We start from the raw sequence: 21,171 nt of genomic DNA, 5'->3' as shown, positions 1-21,171 counted from the left end.
CTAAGGGACCTTATATCTATGACGCTTGCGTTTTTTTTCCCCGATAATACCTAATCGTTGGTAACCAGTGCTGCCAGCAGCTATGCCAGCTTTCCACCGGATTCAACCTTTAAATCCACCAGAAAACCACTGAAAAATATATGTAGTACTACATTCAAACTCGCTAGATTTTACACTAAAATAAAATTTAATGAAAGGAAATAAGTTTAGAAATTATTAGTTTCCTTTTTTATTACAAAAATAATAATTAGTAACGAACATACCATTTGTAGGTAAATCAACACAAAAATTGTTCAATAACGACTAATTCTAAATTAAGTCGTCTTCTTCAGACGAATCGTTTTTGTCTGCACTATGATCATCGGTTTCAGATTTATATGACTCTTTAGTACCAATTTGATTTGCAACGGCTATTGGATTTTTATAATCATTGCAGCATTTTCCTTCTAACCTCAAAGCGTACTCTCAATATAGCAGTTAAAGGATTTAATTTCATTCCTTTGCTTGTTTTTTATTTTTTATTGCTAGATGGGTGGACGAGCTCACAACCCACCTGGTGTGAAGTGGTTACTGGAGCCCATAGACATCTACGACGTAAATGCGCCACCCACCTTGAGATTAAAGTTCTATGGTCTCAAGTATAGTTACGACGGCTGCCGAAACGTATTACTGCTTCACGGCAGAAATAGGCAGGGCGGTGGTACCTACCCGCGCGGCTCGCAATAGGTCCTACCACCAGTAATTACGCAAATTATAATTCTGCGGGTTTCATTTTTATTACACGATGTTATTCCTTCACCGTGGAAGTCAATCGTGAACATTTGTTGAGTACGTATTTCATTAGAAAAATTGGAACCCGCCTGCGGGATTCGAACACCGGTGCATCGCTACATACGAATACACCGGACGTCTTATCCTTTAGGCCACGACTTATAAATTTCTAAATTTACTTCGGCCGTGAGCTTGTTCATCCGTGCAATAAAAAAAGGGCTCCCACAAATGCATTTTTAATACTTCAGTAAAACCATTTTTATCTATTCAAAAATATTTATTAACTTTACATAGGTGTGCATTAATTATGTTAACAAATCCACCCCCTAATAATAATTTAGTAAAATCTAAAATACAAATTTACATAACAGCGACCGTTAATTTTGAAGATCATTTTAAAGTTCATCAAGTTTCACCTGTAAATATTTTAAAACGTACATACTTTTTATTAATATTAATTAAAACAATTAACATATAGGTATTATTATGTACAATACGAAAGACGTATGTATAAACTATTAGAATATTTCTTGTTTGAATAAAATTTTGATTAAGTGTTTTCTCAATCGAAATATTAAAAAAAAGAACAGTCTGTATTTTCAGTTTCCTCTTTATTAATCGATTTCATATAAAACCCTTTAACGAAAATTTTATGAGTAGTAAAAATAATGTTAACCAAAAACTTTCTAATTTTCATTCAAATCGAATAATTGTTTTTTTTGTATGAAGTTCAAACGCTTCTTACATGAGAGCTCAGGGGCCAGATCGAATAACTGTAACAGTGAAAAATGATACCAAAAAAAAACCAGCATATTTTAGCAGTGATTTTTGAACCACTTCCTAAACACCAGAGAAACTTAAGCATAGAGAATACCCAGAAATGTTTGATGTATTTCTAATAAATAATAAAATATGTAATTACAATTTTTTACAAGACCTAGTATACTAGAAATTGATCTGTAATACCAACTTCAATCACATTTATTTACATTTTACGATTAGTTTATTTTAACTCTTTATTTTTAATTTAATTATTTTTACTTATTACAAACACAAAAAAGATATAGGCAAAGGAACTCCGTTCTTTTTCTTTCCTACCTGTTCTACGAGAGTAACCTCCTGGGATTATTCTAGATTCACCAAACTAGTAGGTGAGCTCGCGGGGCTCAAGCCTGACGTTAGCAACACGAACCCTAGCAGGAGGCGTGCTTCGCATAATCTACTGCCGGATCGAAAACGCGACCCACTGAGAAGATTTGTGGAAGATCTGGGCTGTGCCTGTGAGTTAATTTACTCGTCGAGCCCTTCGCCGCAAGCGACGGTTTCGGCGAGAATGATGACCGGTGCTTGAGGTATCTAAAAGCACCGCTCCGTTGCACCGGGTGTCTATAAGACAGCTATGACTTTTTTTCTCTCTTATAAAATCGGTAATTTCGTGGGCCGACTCCTGCTAATCCGGAATTATAGGCAAGCTCACGGGATCAGCCCAAAATACTTGCTAACATCTGTCTCAGCACGAGAAGTCCCTCGCTGAAACCATCAGATCAGAATCGCGATTCACTGAGAAGATTGAGCGAGAAACCTAGCGGGTTGTGTCTGTGGGTGAAGTTGCACGTCGAGCTCTTCGTCGCATCCGACGACTTCGAATAATGATAGGCTTTCTCAAATATTACTTAGTTAACTAATTGTCACATCCAATCTAATGACAGGTTCTTAAAATGTTTACGTGACATAATAAAACTTTTTATCACACTTATTACATAGGTATCTAGATAATGTATCAAATTTTGCCATAGGATGCAGTGAATGTTCTATATTGTAAGAATAAAATAATTAAAATCAACTATTTATGAAATTATTTAGTTCATATATCTTAAGCTCGTTAAAAGGTATCAAACTAAAAATTAACAAAAGTAAATCAGCTGCAAAGTATAGGGGAAAATGGTTTTGTCTTTACCTATTTCCATATAGATTTAAAAAAAAATCAATTGATTGATCGATTGATTGAAAAATTCAATTGATTCAATCTATTAGTACTTCTTCTTCTCAGTCGTATGCACTCTTGGCAGAGTGGTCGTGATCATCACTTCGGTTGGTGGTGCGCTTCACCAGACGTCGCCATTCCTCGCGTACCGCGGCCCTTCTTGTGCACTCGTTAACGGGACCGTTTAGAGCTGCCTTTATTTGGTCGGTCCATCGTAACTGTGATCTGCCGCGCGATCTTGTACCCTCTATCATGCCCTATGCCCTATGCCTTTTTTCATAATAAAAAGTCCTATGCTACTTCTAATACCTCCAAGAATATGTGTACAAAGTTTCATGATGATCGGTTGAGTAGTTTTCGCATGAAAGCGTAACAAACAAACTTACATTCATATTTATATATTAGCAGGGATTTAAGCTAAACGTTTAACTCATATTACACATTTACAGTACCCGGCGATAAATATTGCACATCGACCGTGGGAGAGAGACGGTTAATTTTTGCTTCGTAGAGCGTTATACCTGTCACACATTACCTAATTGACATTTGAACTCCATAGATACCGGATCGTTAGTGTTTCGTCGCACACAGGTAAAGCCCTACAACAAAAACAAAATTAGACGACTGTCTCTTTCTAAATATCGATGTGCACTATTTATTGCCTGGTACTGTACGTTACATTAAAATTAAATAATACATTTAAATATGATTGCTTACTACGACCGTGATTAAATTTTTAAAACCAACAATGATGCATTTATTATATCCAGGCGTGAAAGCCTTTTTTTTGTATTGCTTAGATGGATGAACGAGCTCACAGCCCACGTGCTGTTAAGTGGTTACTGGAGCCCATAGACATATACAACGTAAACGCGCCACCCATCTTGAGATATAAGTTCTAAGGTCTCAAGTATAGTTACAACGGCTGCCCCAGTCTTCAAACCGAAACGCATTACTGCTTCACGGCAGAAATAGGCCGGGTGGTGGTACCTACCCGCGCGTAATCACTAGAGGTCCTACCACCAGCCATTTGGTTTAAGCGCAATCTCGCTTAATACGCGACTTTAATTTTTTTAATGCGTTTTATTTGTTATTAGCGTCAACAGTTCGATATTTTTAATTAAACTTCAATTATGTTTACTCCACTGAAATAGCTTAAAAAGGTTTTTTAAACTATTTCAGTTTCTATTCAAGTTTATGATATTTTTTCCAAATTTTAACTCTTAAAATGGCTCTCCTGTAAAGTTGCAAAAATGTCATTTAAATGGTCGATACACATCCCTCGATATAGTAAATAATAACAAATAGATAATACTTTTCTCGAAACAATATTTCAAGTTGTTATTAAGAGGGAATTCTCTCTCTCTTTTCCGCATAACCGTTTGGTAAGTATATTGCTAAGTAAATTGCTCTGCATGTGAATACCATTATTTAACATAGAGCGCTCTCTGTCTAGCATGAAAACAAAACTACATAATCACTACATAGTATAAAACAAAGTCGCTTTCTCTGTCCCTATATCTGTCTGTCCCTATGTATGCTTAAATCTTTAAAACTACGCAACGGATTTTGATGCGATTTTTTTTAATAGATAGAGTGATTGAAGAGGAAGGTTTATATTATGTATAATAACATTCATTTTAAATAGTGGAGAAATCAATAATAAATTACAGTTTCCGAAGCGAAGCGAAGGCGGGTTGCTAGTTATTATTAAATTTCTTACGTCGATTTCTCCAGTTGATTACTTTTTTATTAATATTAATACACATTTAACATACATAGCTTAATATTATATAGTTACAATATATTATTTAAAAGAAATGTCTAAGTTCAAATTAATTAAAATTCTCAGGGAACACACGGAAGGATCGTTTTGTAGGTAGTTAAAGACGAAAACGAAACAACTACAGTCAATGTTTATCAAATGAAATTTGTGAGGAAAATTCCATTGAATAAACATAATATAAATCAATTAATTTCATCAGGTATCTACTCATTATTTTCAAATTAATTAAATTAGACACTAGTTTATTTTAATTATAAAAAAAATCTAGGCGGTAGGTAACGAAAGTTTTATAAATACAAAAAAATTTACATCGATGCTAAATACAATAGTTTCCATTATTGAAATTCAACTGAGAAAGGAGTTGTAAGCTAATAAGGATTAAACGTAGGAAGGAGTATAGTGACTTCTAACATTTACAATGTTACGATATTAGACTTCTCACAACTTGAAACCAAAAGGTCCTTAACAGACTAGAACTAAAAGATCATTGTTACTCGAACAGAGCGAAACTATTAAGGGCTTTCACTTTGTTTTTTAAACCTTGTATCATTTCTAGCATTCCCAAGTCAATTGGTTTTTAAGATCACCCATCTTCTAAATTCCGACGCCAGCTGACTGTTTTGACAGACCGACCGGCTCTGGGTTAGCAGGGACGGAAGGTGTCCAAGGGCATCAAGACACTCTCCGTGCTGCTGTCTTTGCCGTTCTCCTTCTCGCAGCATTTCGGGAAGGGTGCGTTGATATCTGTTTTGTTCGTGAAATGAAACTTGTCCTGCAAGGGGAGGTCCCGCGCCGGGCGGCGGGCGCGCCCTCAGAGCTTCGAGGAGCCGTTGTTCAGCAGACGAATGCTGCTGTCACGACCCATGCTAGTGCTGGAAGGAACCAGTTTTTTGTTGTTGTTTAAATTGAAATTATTGTGTACCCGGCAGACTTCGTAGTGCTGAGGCACATTGATAAATAAAAGACCTAAACTTTTGTATAAAATAAACTTAAAACAAACAAAATAAATACGTCCGACGGAGGACATATCAAAGGAAAAACAGAATTGTTATTTTTATTAAAATTTAGTTCCGATCACAAATACTTCAAGACCAAAATTAGCCAAATCGGTCCAGCCGCTCCCGAGTTTTAGCGAGACTAACGAACAGCAATTCATTTTTATATATATAAATATATATTGTGAGTCGCGATTCCGATCTGGTGGTAGATTCGGCGGTACACTGCTCTTGCTAGGGCTAGTGTTAGCAATTCTCTCAGGTTGAGCCCGTGAGCTCACCTACCGGTTCGCGCAAAGTTGGAATAACCCCTTACCTTAGCCTACCAACAATTAGGTAGGGAAAAAACTGACAAAACCACTGAATAATACAGTTAATTTAAATAAGATTTAGCAAATTCCAAAACCGATGAAGAAAAGGAAATCATTCTAATTCAAATATATTATGTAACAAAAGTCACAAATGAGCTTCGAAAAAATATAATAATAATTTTGAGGTAGTTTTTTTTATTGCTTAGATGGGTGGAAGAGCTCACAGCCCACCTGGTGTTAAGTGGTTACTGGAGCCCATAGACATCTACAATGTAAATGCGCCACCCACCTGGAGATATAAGTTCTAAGGTCTCAGTATAGTTACAACGGCTACCCCACACTTCAAACCGAAACGCATTAATGCTTCACGGCAGATATAGAAAGGGTGGTGGTACCTACCCGTGCGGACTCACAAGAGGTCCTACCACCAGTAAAATCCGTTGTTCTACCCTTGCTTTCATCTTCGAAATAAGATTTTATGTAAGCTCACGTTCTGGGCACCATGCTGACGTTGGTCTTCCGACTCGAATGCAAACGTCTCGAGGTGGAGAGGGACATGGATCCTCTAGCACCGCGGGTGGAGCTGCCTCGACAAAGGAGATATCTGTGAAGATGTAAATGATTTTGTTACTTGAACTTGAAATTGATTGATACGATTTTTATCATGACTAGTGGTCGCCCGGTAGTCGAAATTCGACTATAATTAATTGGAATTGTATGTTTGTTCACTATTATGTTTTTTTTTTATAATTCTATAATCGCAAATTTCGCCAAGACTACAGTATAAAAAATATTAACAAAGACAAATAATATTTAATCTATTCTTATATATCTATTCTCAATTTGACAAAGACGTCAAGAAGAAAAGTTTGACAATAAATAAATAGTATGCATGCGTGTGTGCGTCAAATACATGGTAGTGTGTGTGATGTTTTCTTTATTGTTTTAATGTATCTTTTATGCATTATTTAAAAAAAATATTAGCATTGTGCACTTCTTCTCTATATTCTCTAGAAGTGTGGAAAATTTCATACTCCTCCGTCCGCGCAATTTTCATAAAAAGGGATACAAAGTTTTTGCTTCACGTATTAATATTATATAGATCTTGAATTTCATCATTTCTATAATGTTTGTATTTCAGATTTTGTTATCTAGTATTAGACTTACAATAAGTGCTGCGCGATTTCTTCTAATAAATGTATGTTCAACATTTAGCGAAAGGCAGAGTCAATCGGGCTATTCAGTAGTTGTACATTGATTATTAGTTTTCCTGAATGCTTTAAATGGGTTAATAGTGTGGCTGATGGTTGCCTTTAGTCAAATTGATAATGTGACCGCATGATAATGTAGTAGCTGTCATATAAGATCCTCCGATCTTATATGACAGCTATTTCAATTTCAAATCAATTTCGCCATACTAGAAGATACACGCAACCCTAACTATTGCTCGCTGCTGTTAGTAGAGTATATTCTTAACCAAACCGTAATAGTTTTCTCTCTTCTTCTTGTGTTGTATTCTCTGTGTTGTCATGATCTATGTCCTAGTATTCATCAATTACTTTCTCAAATTATACTGGCCACCATCCCTAATTTTCTCCAAACTTTACTGGTGATATGACCTATTGCCTGCCTCTACAGATGGATATCATCCACCTATTAAGTTCTACCGCGAACCCTTCGCGTATCTGAGTGTTGGATAGTCGTAATAATATATTATAGACCTGCTGTTTCAGCGTCGGTAACGGCAATTGCTTGGTGATTTGCAAATCATTTGTTCTATGAACTCTAGCAATCACTCAACACCGTAAGGTCGTCGGCCCATATCTTATTATTTAATAAAACGCCTTTGTAAGATAAGGTTATAAGTATATTTATAAATTAGTCATATTATTTGTGCTTAATCGTCCTAATTACAAGCCCTAATCAAAAGTTTTTTCATCTCTAAGATGTAGTGGATACCTCTGTTTGCTTTAGACGGGTGTTTAACAACTTCACTGACCGATTAAGTTGTAAGGAGACAGAGAATTATGAATGTTGTGTAATATTAAGGGCTCAATACGTTGGTCCGACCAGATCCGCTCCGCTCTTGATTCCACACTTCACAACGCCCTCCACAACGACAGAGACAAGAATAGATGGAGAAAGATCGTGCGAGCGAAGGCGATACAAAAGGGTGGTCACGACCCTCAGCAGTGAGGAATACGACGCAAGGAGGTAATATTAACATCACCTGTTAAAGTGCTTCCTGAAGATTCCGCTGGTGCAGTACAAAGCTATTGGATTGACGCAGCTGTTGAGGAACGAAAGACAGAAGCCGACGATCCGGAGCCCGTGCCACCATCCGTTATAATCATTTTCGGCCGTTGGACTGGAAGTAAAAGCTAAATCTCACAATCCTGATGGTCATAGACATCAGCGATGCTAATTCCGCCATCGAACTTGAGATATGAGTTTTAAGTCTTAGTTTTACATGAACCAAAAGAGTTACTTTGTGGAGCGGTCCAGTGGTCCAGGATGACATAACAAGGACAGCCGGCCCAAACTAGATACAAGTGGCCCAAAATAGGGAACGTGGGTTTTCGTTGGAGGAGGCCTTCACTCGAAGAGAGGTTCTAGCAAATAATTAATATAAAAAAAAAACACGTATGACACTCGGGGACTGTCGCGGTAAAGCATAGCATTTTTTATTAACTTATGCAATTATAATTAGACAACAATAAATTAACATTAAAACAATAATAAAATAAGACCACGCTATATTTATAAACATTAAGAAAAGCAAAACATTAACTGTCCCCTTCACACTCATAAGCTAGACCGCGCGAGAGAGCGAGAGAGAGAGAGATAGGCCGACTTTTCATGATGCGCATGCAGTGCGACGTCACGCCGCGCGCTTATTCACAAACGCTTAAAAAGAAATTGGATGTATTATAAGAATTGTAAATTATTGGTTGCAAGAAATAAAAAGGCTTTTTATATCATAAGATATACAATACAACTAGTACTCTTACTACTCTGCGCTAACGCTATGACCCCTGAGTGAGTCTTGGCCTCCATTCGATGTTGGCCTCCGACAATAAGCGCCGTCATTCATCCCGGCGTTGCGCAACATCTTACCAGACCGGCATTCGGAGCTCTCGTAAAATTCCTTCCACAGCATCAGACCACGAGTAGCAATTAATAAATTTACGTATTTCAATTTTATTACACGAAGTCATTTATGAATTCTGGTCAGGTTTGGTTCGTTGCGGTATTACATTGCTGAGAAAAAATGGCGTCTACCAGGATTTGAGCAGCGTTATAGTCATGTTAGTTGATATGGATATACCGGATATTTTACTCATATGGCCACTGTTGCTACAAATTGCATGTGCGGCTTTATAGTCAGTCTCCACATAATAGCCCATTATGGAAATAATATGAAATACATATAGCTGTAGGAACGGGCATCCAAAGAGATAAGACCATAAAACTAACTCTTCAAATCATTTCCAGATAGGAAATGTTTAAGATTTACAAAAATAACGAAAGTCAACTCACCAAAAATAAAACCACATCATGAAGACGTGTGAGGGTAGGAAACAGGCAGCAAAGACCAGAACGAAAGCGAGCACAGTTACTGCGACTTTCCTGCGCGCCCGCATCTTTAATTAGAAGGAATAAATCTACATAAGTTGCGTTTTATTTGTTTATCATATTATTTTTTAAAATCGATTAAGATTATTAATACAAAATGCAGGTATTAATTTGTCGCCAGACGCTCCCCTATCGGGAGTTGGATTCGACATTTTGGGAGTAGCGTTCAGCATATCGGCAGTCGCAAGTGCGCAAAATAGCACTGAATGAATTCGGACACTCCCACTGGGAAACCGCTCAGAACCGACCCTCGTTATCTGGCCAAAGGCGTAGTTGTTTCCTAGTAATTTGTGAAAGTGGGGGTGCATTGACTCATCTGTATGCTTAGTGCGAGTTTTTTAACGTTCTCGATAGCGTAAAAGTTAACTCAATTTTGTATGCAGTTGGAACAGCGCCCCTAGCGGCAAACGCACGCAAACGATCCCATTCCATACAAATATGAGCTAACTTTTACGCTATCGAGAACGTTAAAAAACTCGCACTAAGAGCACTGATCGATATGTAGTGTTGTTACCAATTTCGAGAGACGCCATCATATTCGTAAGATATTGGTTTTGCTGTAAACTACCTTTTACTTTTACATCGAAGCGTAGCTAGTGCCAAGTAATACCTCTTCATACTAATACCAAATAATAATATATTGGTTACCTGTCGCTGAGTCCCTTGCATTTCACCAGGCATGTTCTGAGTACTGAGCACTAAATGCCAGGCCATGAGTACATAGAATAACGCAATCACAGCTAGTGGCAACGAGTAGTAGAGAAGAAAACGCACCATGACCACGATTTGGGCATAGTGTTCTCCCCACTCTTGGGGGTATGGGTAGCAGACGAGAAACTGTGAATAGATTTATTAAAGGAGTCTTTTATTAGCGTATAACAACCTATTACCATGGACGAGTCTGGTTCCCTGAGTATAAAAAAGCCTTTCTGTCAAGGCGAGATATTGGCAAATTTATAAGGGCATCCTTTCCTTTCCACATTAAAAAAAAAATGTTTTTAAACTAAAATTATAGTCTCACGTAGGAAGGTGGATTTGAAGCCATTATTAATACAATCACTACCCATGTTACGAACAGTAACAATAATTGTTGATCGAATATCACTATGATAAAGCTATGACGAATTTAGGATTTGTGACGGAAAAAAATAGAGAGTACGATGTGGTTAGGGTCTTTAAGGATTACAAGGAAATTAATAAATAACATAAACTGAAATATGCTATCAGATAATACAGTATACCATCGGCAACAAATGAAATTAATGATTCTTGAGAGCAATAGGAATAGTAAGTCGTCGTGGCCTAAAGGATAAGACGTCCGGTGCATTCGTATCGAGCGATGCACCGGTGTTCGAATCCCGCAGGCGGGTACCAATTTTTCTAATGAAATACGTACTCAACAAATGTTTACGATTGACTTCCACGGTGAAGGAATAACATTGTGTAATTAAAACCAAACCCGCAAAATTATAATTTGCGTAATCACTGGTGGTAGGACCTCTTGGGAGTCCGCACGGGTAGGTACCACCACCCCGCCTTTTTCCGCCGTGAAGCAGTAATGCGTTTCGGTTCGAAGGGTGGGGTAGCCTTTGTAACTATACTGAGACCTTAGAACTTATATCTCGAGGTGGGTGGCGCATTTACGTTGTACCTATAGATGTCTATAGGCTCCAGTAACCGCTAAACACCAGGTGGTCTGTGAGCTCGTACATCCATCTAAGCAATAAAAAAAAAGTAGGAATTCAAACTAATTATATTCTCCTTCATGCCAAATTAAATTTGACTAGAAAACAAGCAACAAACTTGTTCGACCCTGTTTAACTTTCTAATTAAGAAGATTTCAACGTAATTTTCGCTGGAAAACGACCCGAAAGTGATAGTCTGAACTATGTCTGTCTGAACTTAATTATAGCAGATCACGACACAGATTTAACTTTGTTGCGGTTTACTAAGCTACTAGTTTTTAGTAACTAACTTGTATAATGGTCTTAATATGTCACGGAAAAACGCTTTTTTTTTTCCACAGGAGAAAATCGCCGGATCCCCACCCGCGCGGCAGGTGGGGTATGTGTGGGAGTTGAACCTCACTAAAAACTCCTGCCGCTCACAACCGGCGCCTTACCTCGGACCGGGCCGGAGCCCAGTCGGGGCTATTGAAACGGCGGGACAGGGTTGACGCAGAGCACATTACATCCATCCCACCGTCCCACGGACGCCGGACCGGCGGCCGCCAGCGACACGACCACCGGTTCCCTCGTTCAGCGGGCCGAGAGCCCGCTTTGATGGCGCCGCGTTACACCTTCCCCCAGAGCGGTCGGGGGAACGCGGTCTACCATCACCACGGGAAAACGCTTAGATATATATTTTTTTTTCTATGCTATCACCTAATTCAAACATTATTTCTAACGTTCTCGTTTTGTAACATAATCTTTTCTAGTTTCGTTTTTTCATAAACTTTTTAAAATTTTTTTTTGTTTAGAAGGTTGGACCCACCTACCTCTCTATTTCTGCTGTAAAGCAGTAATGCGTTTCGGTTTGAAGGCTGGGGCAGCCGTTGTAACTATACTGAGACCTTAGAACTCATATTTCGAGGTGGGTAGCGGCATTTACTTTGTAATGACTATGCGTTCCGGTAACCACTTAGCACCAGGTGGGCTGTGAGCTCGTCTACCCAACTAGACAATAAAAAAAAATAAAAAAAAATCAGCTTTTAGCATGTCGTATGAAGGTATGTTCATAAAACCTTGATCAAACTTTGAAATGTGAACACGTTATTAATTTTTCGTACAAACTAAGGTGGTGTAAATAGTAAAATTCACATATATTTTAGTATACAATCTGTTATATTGATAGTATGCACAACATTTGAAGTCGTCGTGGCCTAAAGGATAAGACGTCCGGTGCATTCATATCGAGCGATGCACCGGTGTTCGAATCCCGCTCGCGGGTACCAATTTTTCTAATGAAATACGTACTCAGCAAATGTTCACGATTGATTTCCACGGTGAAGGAATAGCATCGTGCAATAAAAATCAAACCCGCAAAATCATAATTTGCGTAATTACTGGTGGTAGAACCTCTTGTGAGTCCGCACGGGTAGGTACCACCGCCCCGCCTATTTCTGCCGTGAAGTAGTAATGCGTTTCGGTTTGAAGGGTGGGGCAGCCGTTGTAACTATACTGAGATTTTAGAACTTGTATCTCAAGGTGGGTGGCGCGTCTACGTTGTAGATGTCTATGGGCTCCAGTAACCACTTAACACCAGGTGGGCTGTGAGCTCGTCCACACATCTATGCAATAAAAAATAAAAAAAACCTTGTCAAATGCACGCGAAATGTCTTTTAAAAAGGAGAGGAAGGATTAATGGTAATGGTATAAAGCAGAGAAAGGATATTATTTTAAATTATAATTATCAAAGAAATGTAGACCTGTGTAGTTGGATTGACAACGAATGGTCGTAAGTAGGAGCCGATGAATGCGGGCGTTGCCAGCAGACCTGCCAATATCCATATCCCGATTGCTGTAGCTATTGTTAAGCGTGTGGCTCTCTTGCTGCTCCCTGAAAAATGATTTGTTGAATATAAAATCAAATCAAAATCAATTTTTTTTTTTGTTTCCAACATAAATGAAAGTACACACTTGTTGAACGTCACCATTCCGACAGGAGCCCTCTTCTTCGATATAGCGAAGGCGTTCGACAAAGTCTGGCACAACGGTTTGATATACAAACTGTATAACATGGGAGTGCCAGACAGACTCGTGCTCATCATACGAGACTACTTGTCGAACCGTTCGTTCCGATATCGAGTCGAGGGAACGCGTTCCCGGCCCCGTCACGTCACAGCCGGAGTCCCGCAAGGCTCCGCCCTCTCCCCGTTACTATTTAGTTTGTATATCAATGATATACCCCGGTCTCCGGAGACCCATCTGGCGCTCTTCGCCGATGACACCGCCATCTACTACTCGTGTAGGAAGAAGGCGTTGCTTCATCGACGACTTCAGACCGCAGCTACCACCATGGGACAGTGGTTCCGGAAGTGGCGCATCGACATCAACCCCACGAAAAGCACAGCGGTGCTCTTCAAAAGGGGTCGCCCTCCGAACACCACGCTGAGCATCCCCCTCCCGACTAGGCGCGTCAATACCCCCGCCCCCGCCGTTCGCCCGATCACGATGTTCGACCAGCCCATACCGTGGGCCCCGAAGGTCAAATATTTAGGCGTCACCCTCGACAGTAGGATGACATTCCGCCCCCACATCAAGACGGTACGCGATCGTGCCGCCTTCATTCTAGGACGACTCTACCCGATGATATGTAGGCGAAGTAAAATGTCCCTTAGAAATAAGGTGACACTCTACAAAACTTGCATACGCCCCATCATGACCTATGCAAGTGTAGTGTTCGCTCTCGCGGCCCGCATACACTTGAAATCACTCCAAGTCATTCAATCCCGTTTTTGCAGGATAGCCGTCGGAGCCCCGTGGTTCGTCAGGAATGTCGACCTCCATGACGACCTGGACTTAGAGTCCATCAGTAAGTATCTGCAGTCGGCGTCCATGCGCCACTTCGATAAAGCGGCACGACACGAGAACCCTCTCATCGTGGCCGCCGGTAACTACATTCCCGATCCTGCGGACAGAATGGAAAGCAGTCGACGTCGCCCAAAACACGTCATCTCGGATCCTCCCGATCCACTAACGGTGCTTTTAGGTAATTCAAGCACCGGTCACCGTTCTCGTCGAACCCGTCGCTTGCGACGAAGGGCTCGACGAGTAAACTAACTCTCAGACACAGCCCACCGAGTTTCTCGCCGGATCTTCTCAGTGGGTCGCGTTTCCGATCCGGTGGTAGATTCTGCGAAGCACGGCTCTTGCTAGGGTTCGTGTTAGCAACATCGTCAGGTTGAGCCCCGTGAGCTCACCTACTAAAGTTAGGGTTACGCTGACATAGTCTCTCAAGGCTATCAGCTTAGGTAGGAAAAAAAAAAAAAAAAAATTGAACGTCAAAAAGAACTACCGCCAATTCACAAAAACTAGCCCCCGTCCTGAGAAGAACTGGCAAGAAACTCAGCGGGCATTAGAATTTTTTTTTAAATATTCATTTTTACAATGAGTATTATAACGTAACAATTATTGCAATATTGAAATGCCCGGAGCGAGCAACTCATTCCCGTTCATTAATAATTAAAACGATGTTGTATTTCTTGTAGTGTCGTAAGACATATGCCAGCTACCCTTGCAAAATGGTATTTTTTCGGTACGTATATTTTTTCTTAACTCGAATAGTTAACGCTTTTTAGTATTTTTTTTATATTAGTACTAGCTGGCCCGGAAAACGTTGTTTTGCCACATAAATTATTTCTAGAAAAGATAAATAACCTAGATACCGAGTGCAGCGCCATCTGCCGGGCTGATTTGTGAATCTAAACCATTCTTGAATTCACCTGAAGGTACACAGAAAATTTCATTAAAATCGGACCAGCCCTTTAGTGACAAACACACGCACAGAAGAAATATATATAATATATACATATATTAAGATAGTAAGTATAATTATTCTTCTCGAACATAAACGCAGACAGAATAAGGCCGCCTTCACGCAATAAATCTAAAGGAATTACGATCGTTCTTATTTACTGTAAGGTACAGCGTTTACCGGACACGTTTTATGGGAACCGTAAAAAAACGATTAACAACCATTCGGATACGTTTCTATTCAACTTTGTTTTACGGTAAATTTTTTTGTCGGTTTTCGCGAGCCGTACAGATATGTAATTACAAACTACTTTTACCGGTTAATCTTGCTTTTTTTATTGCCGTTCCCACTATCTTAAGATTTTCGTGGTCACGGACGACTGAAAAACCTCTGAAATAATATCGAAGGGTGAAGAAAGGTTATTTGTTTTGAGGGAAATGTTTGCAATTTCACAGGTCAGCTATTACAAGTTTAAGATTTAGAAAAAATATCATAACAAAAAAAAATCAGCTATTTAAATGGAACAATCAAGTTCAATTAAAAACATCGAACTGTTGATGCCAATACTAAATAAAACGGACCTTTAATTAGGAAGATAAATGTCGCGTACCTATTAAGCGAAATGTCGCTTTAACCAAATAGCTGACTTAAATCACCAGACGATATAATAAAAAAAAGGGAGATTAAAGCATAAAAATAGATTTCATTTTGTTTTGTTTGCTTTTGAATTGTAGAAGGAATATTGAAGCATATTTATAGGCCCGGTTTAGTCTTAATTAGTGTCTTAAGGTAGCACATTTAACAAAGATTATTTATTAACAAACAATATTTGCTATGTGTATGTGCATTACTATAATTCTCATGTTGTATTTGTTATTTTAGCTGTTCTACACACACTCTCATCACTTTTAATTATTATTCTCATAATCCTCTCGCAGGTCTGCTGGAAGAGATTTCTTAAAGAAATAAGCAGTGCCTTTGTACATAATTTTCCTATTACTCTGTACTATGTCTTCTTTTTTGTGTAAATAATACATGTACATAAATAAATAAATAAAAAAATAAAAAAACAAAATGTGTGCAATTCACACGTGGTAGAAGTGAAACCTTCCAAAATTAAAATACAATTATCCTAAACGTCTTAAGTATATGTAAAATTTTGTCATTAGTAAATAATTGTAAGGTAGCGCCCTCTGTGAATTGATATTTTAATTTCACGTATAATCCTAAATTAAAATTCACTACAAGAGCTTTCATACACACGTTAGTATTAAAAAAATCTCACAGATGGCGCTGTATTAAATAGTATGTATATTTCTGTCTCATTCTTTGCTGGCTTCATCCTACACATTTTTGTATTTGTGTCTCTTACCTGTCGTTTTTTCCGTTGTATCCGGTTTGAAATCACAACGATTCTAAAGAAGTTTTCACTTCAATAAAGAATACTTATAAACGAAATGTAGTAATTGCTCTTTGAATATTTAATTGCCTGTGTGGAAGCAAGGCAAAACAATGTTCAGCGAATATTTTTGTCCAAATCATTCCTAATGTGTGTTTAACTCAAACTATTTCTTATACGAAAGAATAATTAAAATATACCGAACAATTAGGATGCTTATAGTTTAAGCGGTAATCAAATTAGTTTTGAACGTCATGATGTCGTTGTCAGTTTCAACATCAAATCATCTATAATAACATTAAGGTTTTCCAAAAAACTAGAGGTCCCGCAGTAGTCGAAATTCGACTATAATTAATTGGAATTGTTAGTTTGTACACTATTATGATTCTATTTTATACTTCTATAATCACAAATTTCCCCAAGGCTACATTATAAAAAAATATTAATAAAGACAAACAGTATTTAATCTATTCTCAATTTGACAACAGACGTCAAGAACAAAATTTTGACAATAAATAGTATGCATGCCTGAGTGCGTCAAATACATGGTATGTAGTGTGTGTAATGTTTTCTTTATTGATTTAATGTATCTTTTATGCATTATTTAAAAAAAATATTAGCATTGTGCAATTCTTCTCTATATTCTCTTTAAGTGTGAAAAATTTCATACTCCTCCGTCCGCGCAATTTTCGTAAAAAGGGATACAAAGTTTTTGCTTCACGTATTAATATATAGATACTATATTATATTACTTCTGACGTTAGTCTAAATTTTATTGGCGAGGGACCAACATTGATAGTAAAAAAAAACAGTGATAAAAAGGATTGAGAGAGTGGTTCCGGTGACGAACCCCGATGGGTCCTAAAGGACCAAGCAGTCCCGATGGGTATTCGGAGTCACTATAAAAATTGGGGCCACGAGAAGTGCAAAAAAAGATGTACTAGTGCTGTAAATAAAACGTGGCTAAATTACGTGCTGTAAGGCTAGACAAGGAAATTCTGCACGGGTAGGTACCGCCACCCTGCTTATTTCTGACGTGAAGCAGTAATGTGTTTCGGTTTGAAGGGTGGGGCAGCCGTTGTAACTATACTGAGACCTTAGAACTTATATCTCAAGATGGATGGCGAATTTACGTTGTAGGTGGTTACACCAGGTGGGCTGTGAGCTCGTCTACCCACCTAAAGCAATAAAAAAAAATTCAAGTGATTATCATTATCATCATCATCATCAGCCTATAGCAGTCCACTGCTGGTTATAGGCCTCTGCAATTGCTCGCCATTTAGCACGATCCTTGGCTTCTCTCATCCAGCTTCTGCCTGCTATCCTGCACAGAACATCACTGCACCGAGCTCGAGGTTCAAATTCAAGTATTCATAGTAACTACTAAATTATTATACAAAATTGAGAGAAAGTGGTTCTTTCTTACATGGAACTAGGAAGTATAAACGGAGTCCTCCTAATTGTTTTAAATTTTGGAGCCGGTTAAATTACATACTTTTCCAATTCCATTTCGCGTATATGAAAATTTTCAACAATAAATTCCGAATTTAATTGAGGATTTTTTAAAGCTTATTACCATGCCCATATCAAATGATGCATCATAAAAGCTTAAAGGATTTTAATCCGCATAGCAAACAGAAATGTTGTTCAAAGAATTTCTAACAAGACGATGGAACGAATATATTCATGTGTTTATTCGCTAAGTGAACCAGTTTTGTATCAGTGTTTATTCTTCACTTCACATTGCCATATTTTCCGTAATATCATAGTAGGGTTAGCAAAAATTTTTTTTAGTTCCTTAATTTTTATATTTTTAACGAAAATGCTATCGCCGTTGATTAGCAATCCAGACAGAGAAAGAGGGAACACTAATGTTACTTTGTGTGTTTTTCTTATATTTTTTATGCCCTATTAGGCAGATGAAGTCGTCGTGGCCTAAAGGATAAGACGTCCGGTGCATTCGTGTTGAAGCGATGCATTGGTGTTCGAATCCCGCAGGCGGATACCAATTTTTCTAATGAAATAAGTACTCGACAAATGTTCACGATTCACTTCCACGGTGAAGGAATAACATCGTGTAATAAAAATCAAACCCGCAAAATTATAATTTGCGTAATTACTGGTGGTAGGACCACTTGTGAGTCCGCGCGGATAGGTACCACCGCCCTACCTATTTCTGCCGTGAAGCAGTAATGCGTTTCGATTTGAAGGGTGGGGCAGCCGTTGTAACTATACTGAGACTTTAGAACTTGTATCTCAAGGTGGGTGGTGCGTCTACGTTGTAGATATCTATGGGCTCCAGTAACCACTTAACACCAGGCGGGCTGTGAGCTCGCCCACCCATCAAAAAAAAAAACGAGCGGACGGCCCACCTGATGGGTAGTGGTTACCGTCGCCCATGGACTTTAGCAATGTCAGTAGTAGTCGCTAGTAGGTGAATAAAGACTGGGGCTTAGTTTTAACTATATGTACTCGTAGGCATTGTTGGGTAGAGTCGAGAACAGTAATCCTGTTTATTGCGATAAGTGCAAGACTAACAAGCGACAACCCTAGTCTCTCTGTTAGCAAAGTAATGCGCGAGTCTAGTCGATCCTATGATATTTTTGTAAACTAGTTTAAATGCATCATTCCGATATTTCTTGTGGGAATGAAGGTTTCGAAACAAATATGTATATATATTATATAAATATATTGTGTGAATTGTTCGGTGTTCGATCTTGGAGAAGTATATATAACGTGACCATTATTTTTTTTGTCAAAGCGGGACATCTGCGGAATTACATAATAAAAAAAAGTATTTAGTGTTTAACAAGTATTTTCTTATAGAACATAGAATAACACAAAATAATCAAAGCACTAAATACAGAATAGTTAGTACTGTGTAATAGTCTGTACCTCTTTTGTTAAATTAGCCCATTTAAACACTTCTAGCTCTGTGTTCAATTGAAAAATAAATTTATCATTTGTATGTTCGCAAAGGTGAACTATGTCGGCCTCACTGGGGACAGCGAGACAGAATGCCCGAAAGCGAGACTGTCCCGCTCAAATCGGAAAATATGGTCACATTAAGTATACACAAAATATTTTTATAAAACTAACTAAAATTTCTTTATAGGAAAAGCAAAAAGATTAGATTTTTAAATACAAAAAATTCTCAAGCAACTATGCAAATGAAAGAATCGAGTTAATTTAAATAATGTACTGTTGTCATGTAAGGGTATAAGTTATTTTTATACTAAACTATTTATCAAACATATTAGGTATATGTATATATACAGACAGCATAATATAGATAATATATATAATAATTAATATTTAAGACTAAAATGTGACAACGAATTGGCGCTAATAATTATATAACATTTTTATTTGACATTTCCCTCTTTCACAGGTAATATCTGGATTCTTGTGTGTTCAAAGTAAATAATAAATAACAATGATTTTTGTATATTGAATTTTTTTACCGGACTAATTGTAAACGATATCACGTAATGACGGCTGAGCTTGTCAAATGGATCCGAAGCGGATAGTGGAAATGGGATATTGGACAGTCGCGTTCCAGATCCGTTGCTGATGATCCGTGATATAGCGAAGATAAAAACAACAGATGCATTCACTATTCAAAGTTAATGGAGTTGCTTATATTTAACCTTTTTTTTCCTACCTAAGCTGATAGCGTTGAGACGCTATTTTAGCGTAACCTTAACTAGTAGGTGAGCTCACGGGGCTCAAACCTGATGACGTTGCTAACACGAACCCTAGCAAGAGCCGTGCTTCGCAGAATCTACCACCGGATCGGAAACGCGACCCACTGAGAAGATCCGGCGAGAAACTCCGTAGGCTGTGTCTGAGGGTTAATTTACTCATCGAGCCCTTTGTCGCAAGCGACGGGTTCGACGAGAACGATGACCGGTGCTTGAAGTACCTAAAAGCACCGGTGGTGGACCGGGAGGATCGGAAATGACGTGATACTTAACCAACGAAGTAGGCAAATAATTCGGAGCAGGTAAACGTTATACCAACGCTTTGAACCGTTTCATCTGTTTTCACAGATTCAATTTCACGTTACATTTACCTTGGCATGAGTATTCTGGCAACTCAAAAAGCTTCACACGGAATATCAATAGCGAATTTACGTAACAACGTGCTCCTTAGATTTCGTATTTCAATACATTCCACCAAGAGTAGAAATTTACGAAAGAATATCTTGATATAAGTTTGCATATTTAGAAATAAATCTTGTGGATTCATTTGATTCACTCGCGTGTTTTAATCAATTTTTACTATATAGTTATTTTATTATGTATTTCTTATTACTGTTGTAGGCAGACAAGTATGCGGCTCCGAAAACAGCAAGTCAGTCACGGCAATTAGCAATGCTAGGGGAACAACCAAGCCGCTTCTGACAAGAAAATGTGTATAAAAACAGCTGATAATATTAGTGGCTTTCACCCGATCCTGTAGACCGAATGATAAACAGTCGACATCGCCCTAAACACGTCATTACGGATCCTCCCGATCCATTAACGTGAGGCTTTTAGGTACCTCAAGCACCGGTCGCCGTCCTCGCCGAACCCGTCGCTTGCGACGAAGGGCTCGACGAGTAAATTAACCCATAGACACAGCCCACTGAGTTTCTCGCCGGGTGTTCTCAGTGGGTCGCGTTTCCGATCCGGTGGTTGATTCTGCGAAGCACTGCTCTTGCTAGAGCCAGTGTTAACAACACACCCGGTTTGAGCCCCGTGAGCTCACCTACATGTTAGGGCGAAGCTGAAATACAAGCGAGACTTTGATTCCAGGTTTCAATATGGGAG

The 21,171-nt window shown here is 38.5% G+C and overlaps 1 protein-coding gene across 1 annotated transcript in view; it reads right to left on the bottom strand.

Annotated features, from left to right (window-relative positions):
* Window positions 1–1,041: 1,041 nt before the first annotated feature.
* NGR-A15 (neuropeptide receptor A15) overlaps window positions 1,042–21,171 on the bottom strand; it is a 128,719-nt gene continuing 108,589 nt past the window's right edge. Inside the window, exons 4-9 of the mRNA XM_089737684.1 lie at window positions 12,911–13,041; window positions 10,132–10,320; window positions 9,388–9,491; window positions 8,078–8,215; window positions 6,338–6,451; window positions 1,042–5,413 (exon numbers count right to left, since the gene is read on the bottom strand). Coding sequence (XP_089593810.1) covers window positions 5,353–5,413; window positions 6,338–6,451; window positions 8,078–8,215; window positions 9,388–9,491; window positions 10,132–10,320; window positions 12,911–13,041 — 737 coding nt within the window. The 3' untranslated portion in view covers window positions 1,042–5,352. The remainder of the gene's footprint in view (window positions 5,414–6,337; window positions 6,452–8,077; window positions 8,216–9,387; window positions 9,492–10,131; window positions 10,321–12,910; window positions 13,042–21,171) is intronic.

The sequence above is a fragment of the Bombyx mandarina genome, chromosome 03 (genome assembly GCF_030267445.1).
Source record: "Bombyx mandarina strain Sakado chromosome 03, ASM3026744v2".
Taxonomy (NCBI): domain Eukaryota; kingdom Metazoa; phylum Arthropoda; class Insecta; order Lepidoptera; family Bombycidae; genus Bombyx; species Bombyx mandarina.
Note: the sequence above shows the minus strand (reverse complement) of the source record. Positions and strands in the feature narration are given on the sequence as shown.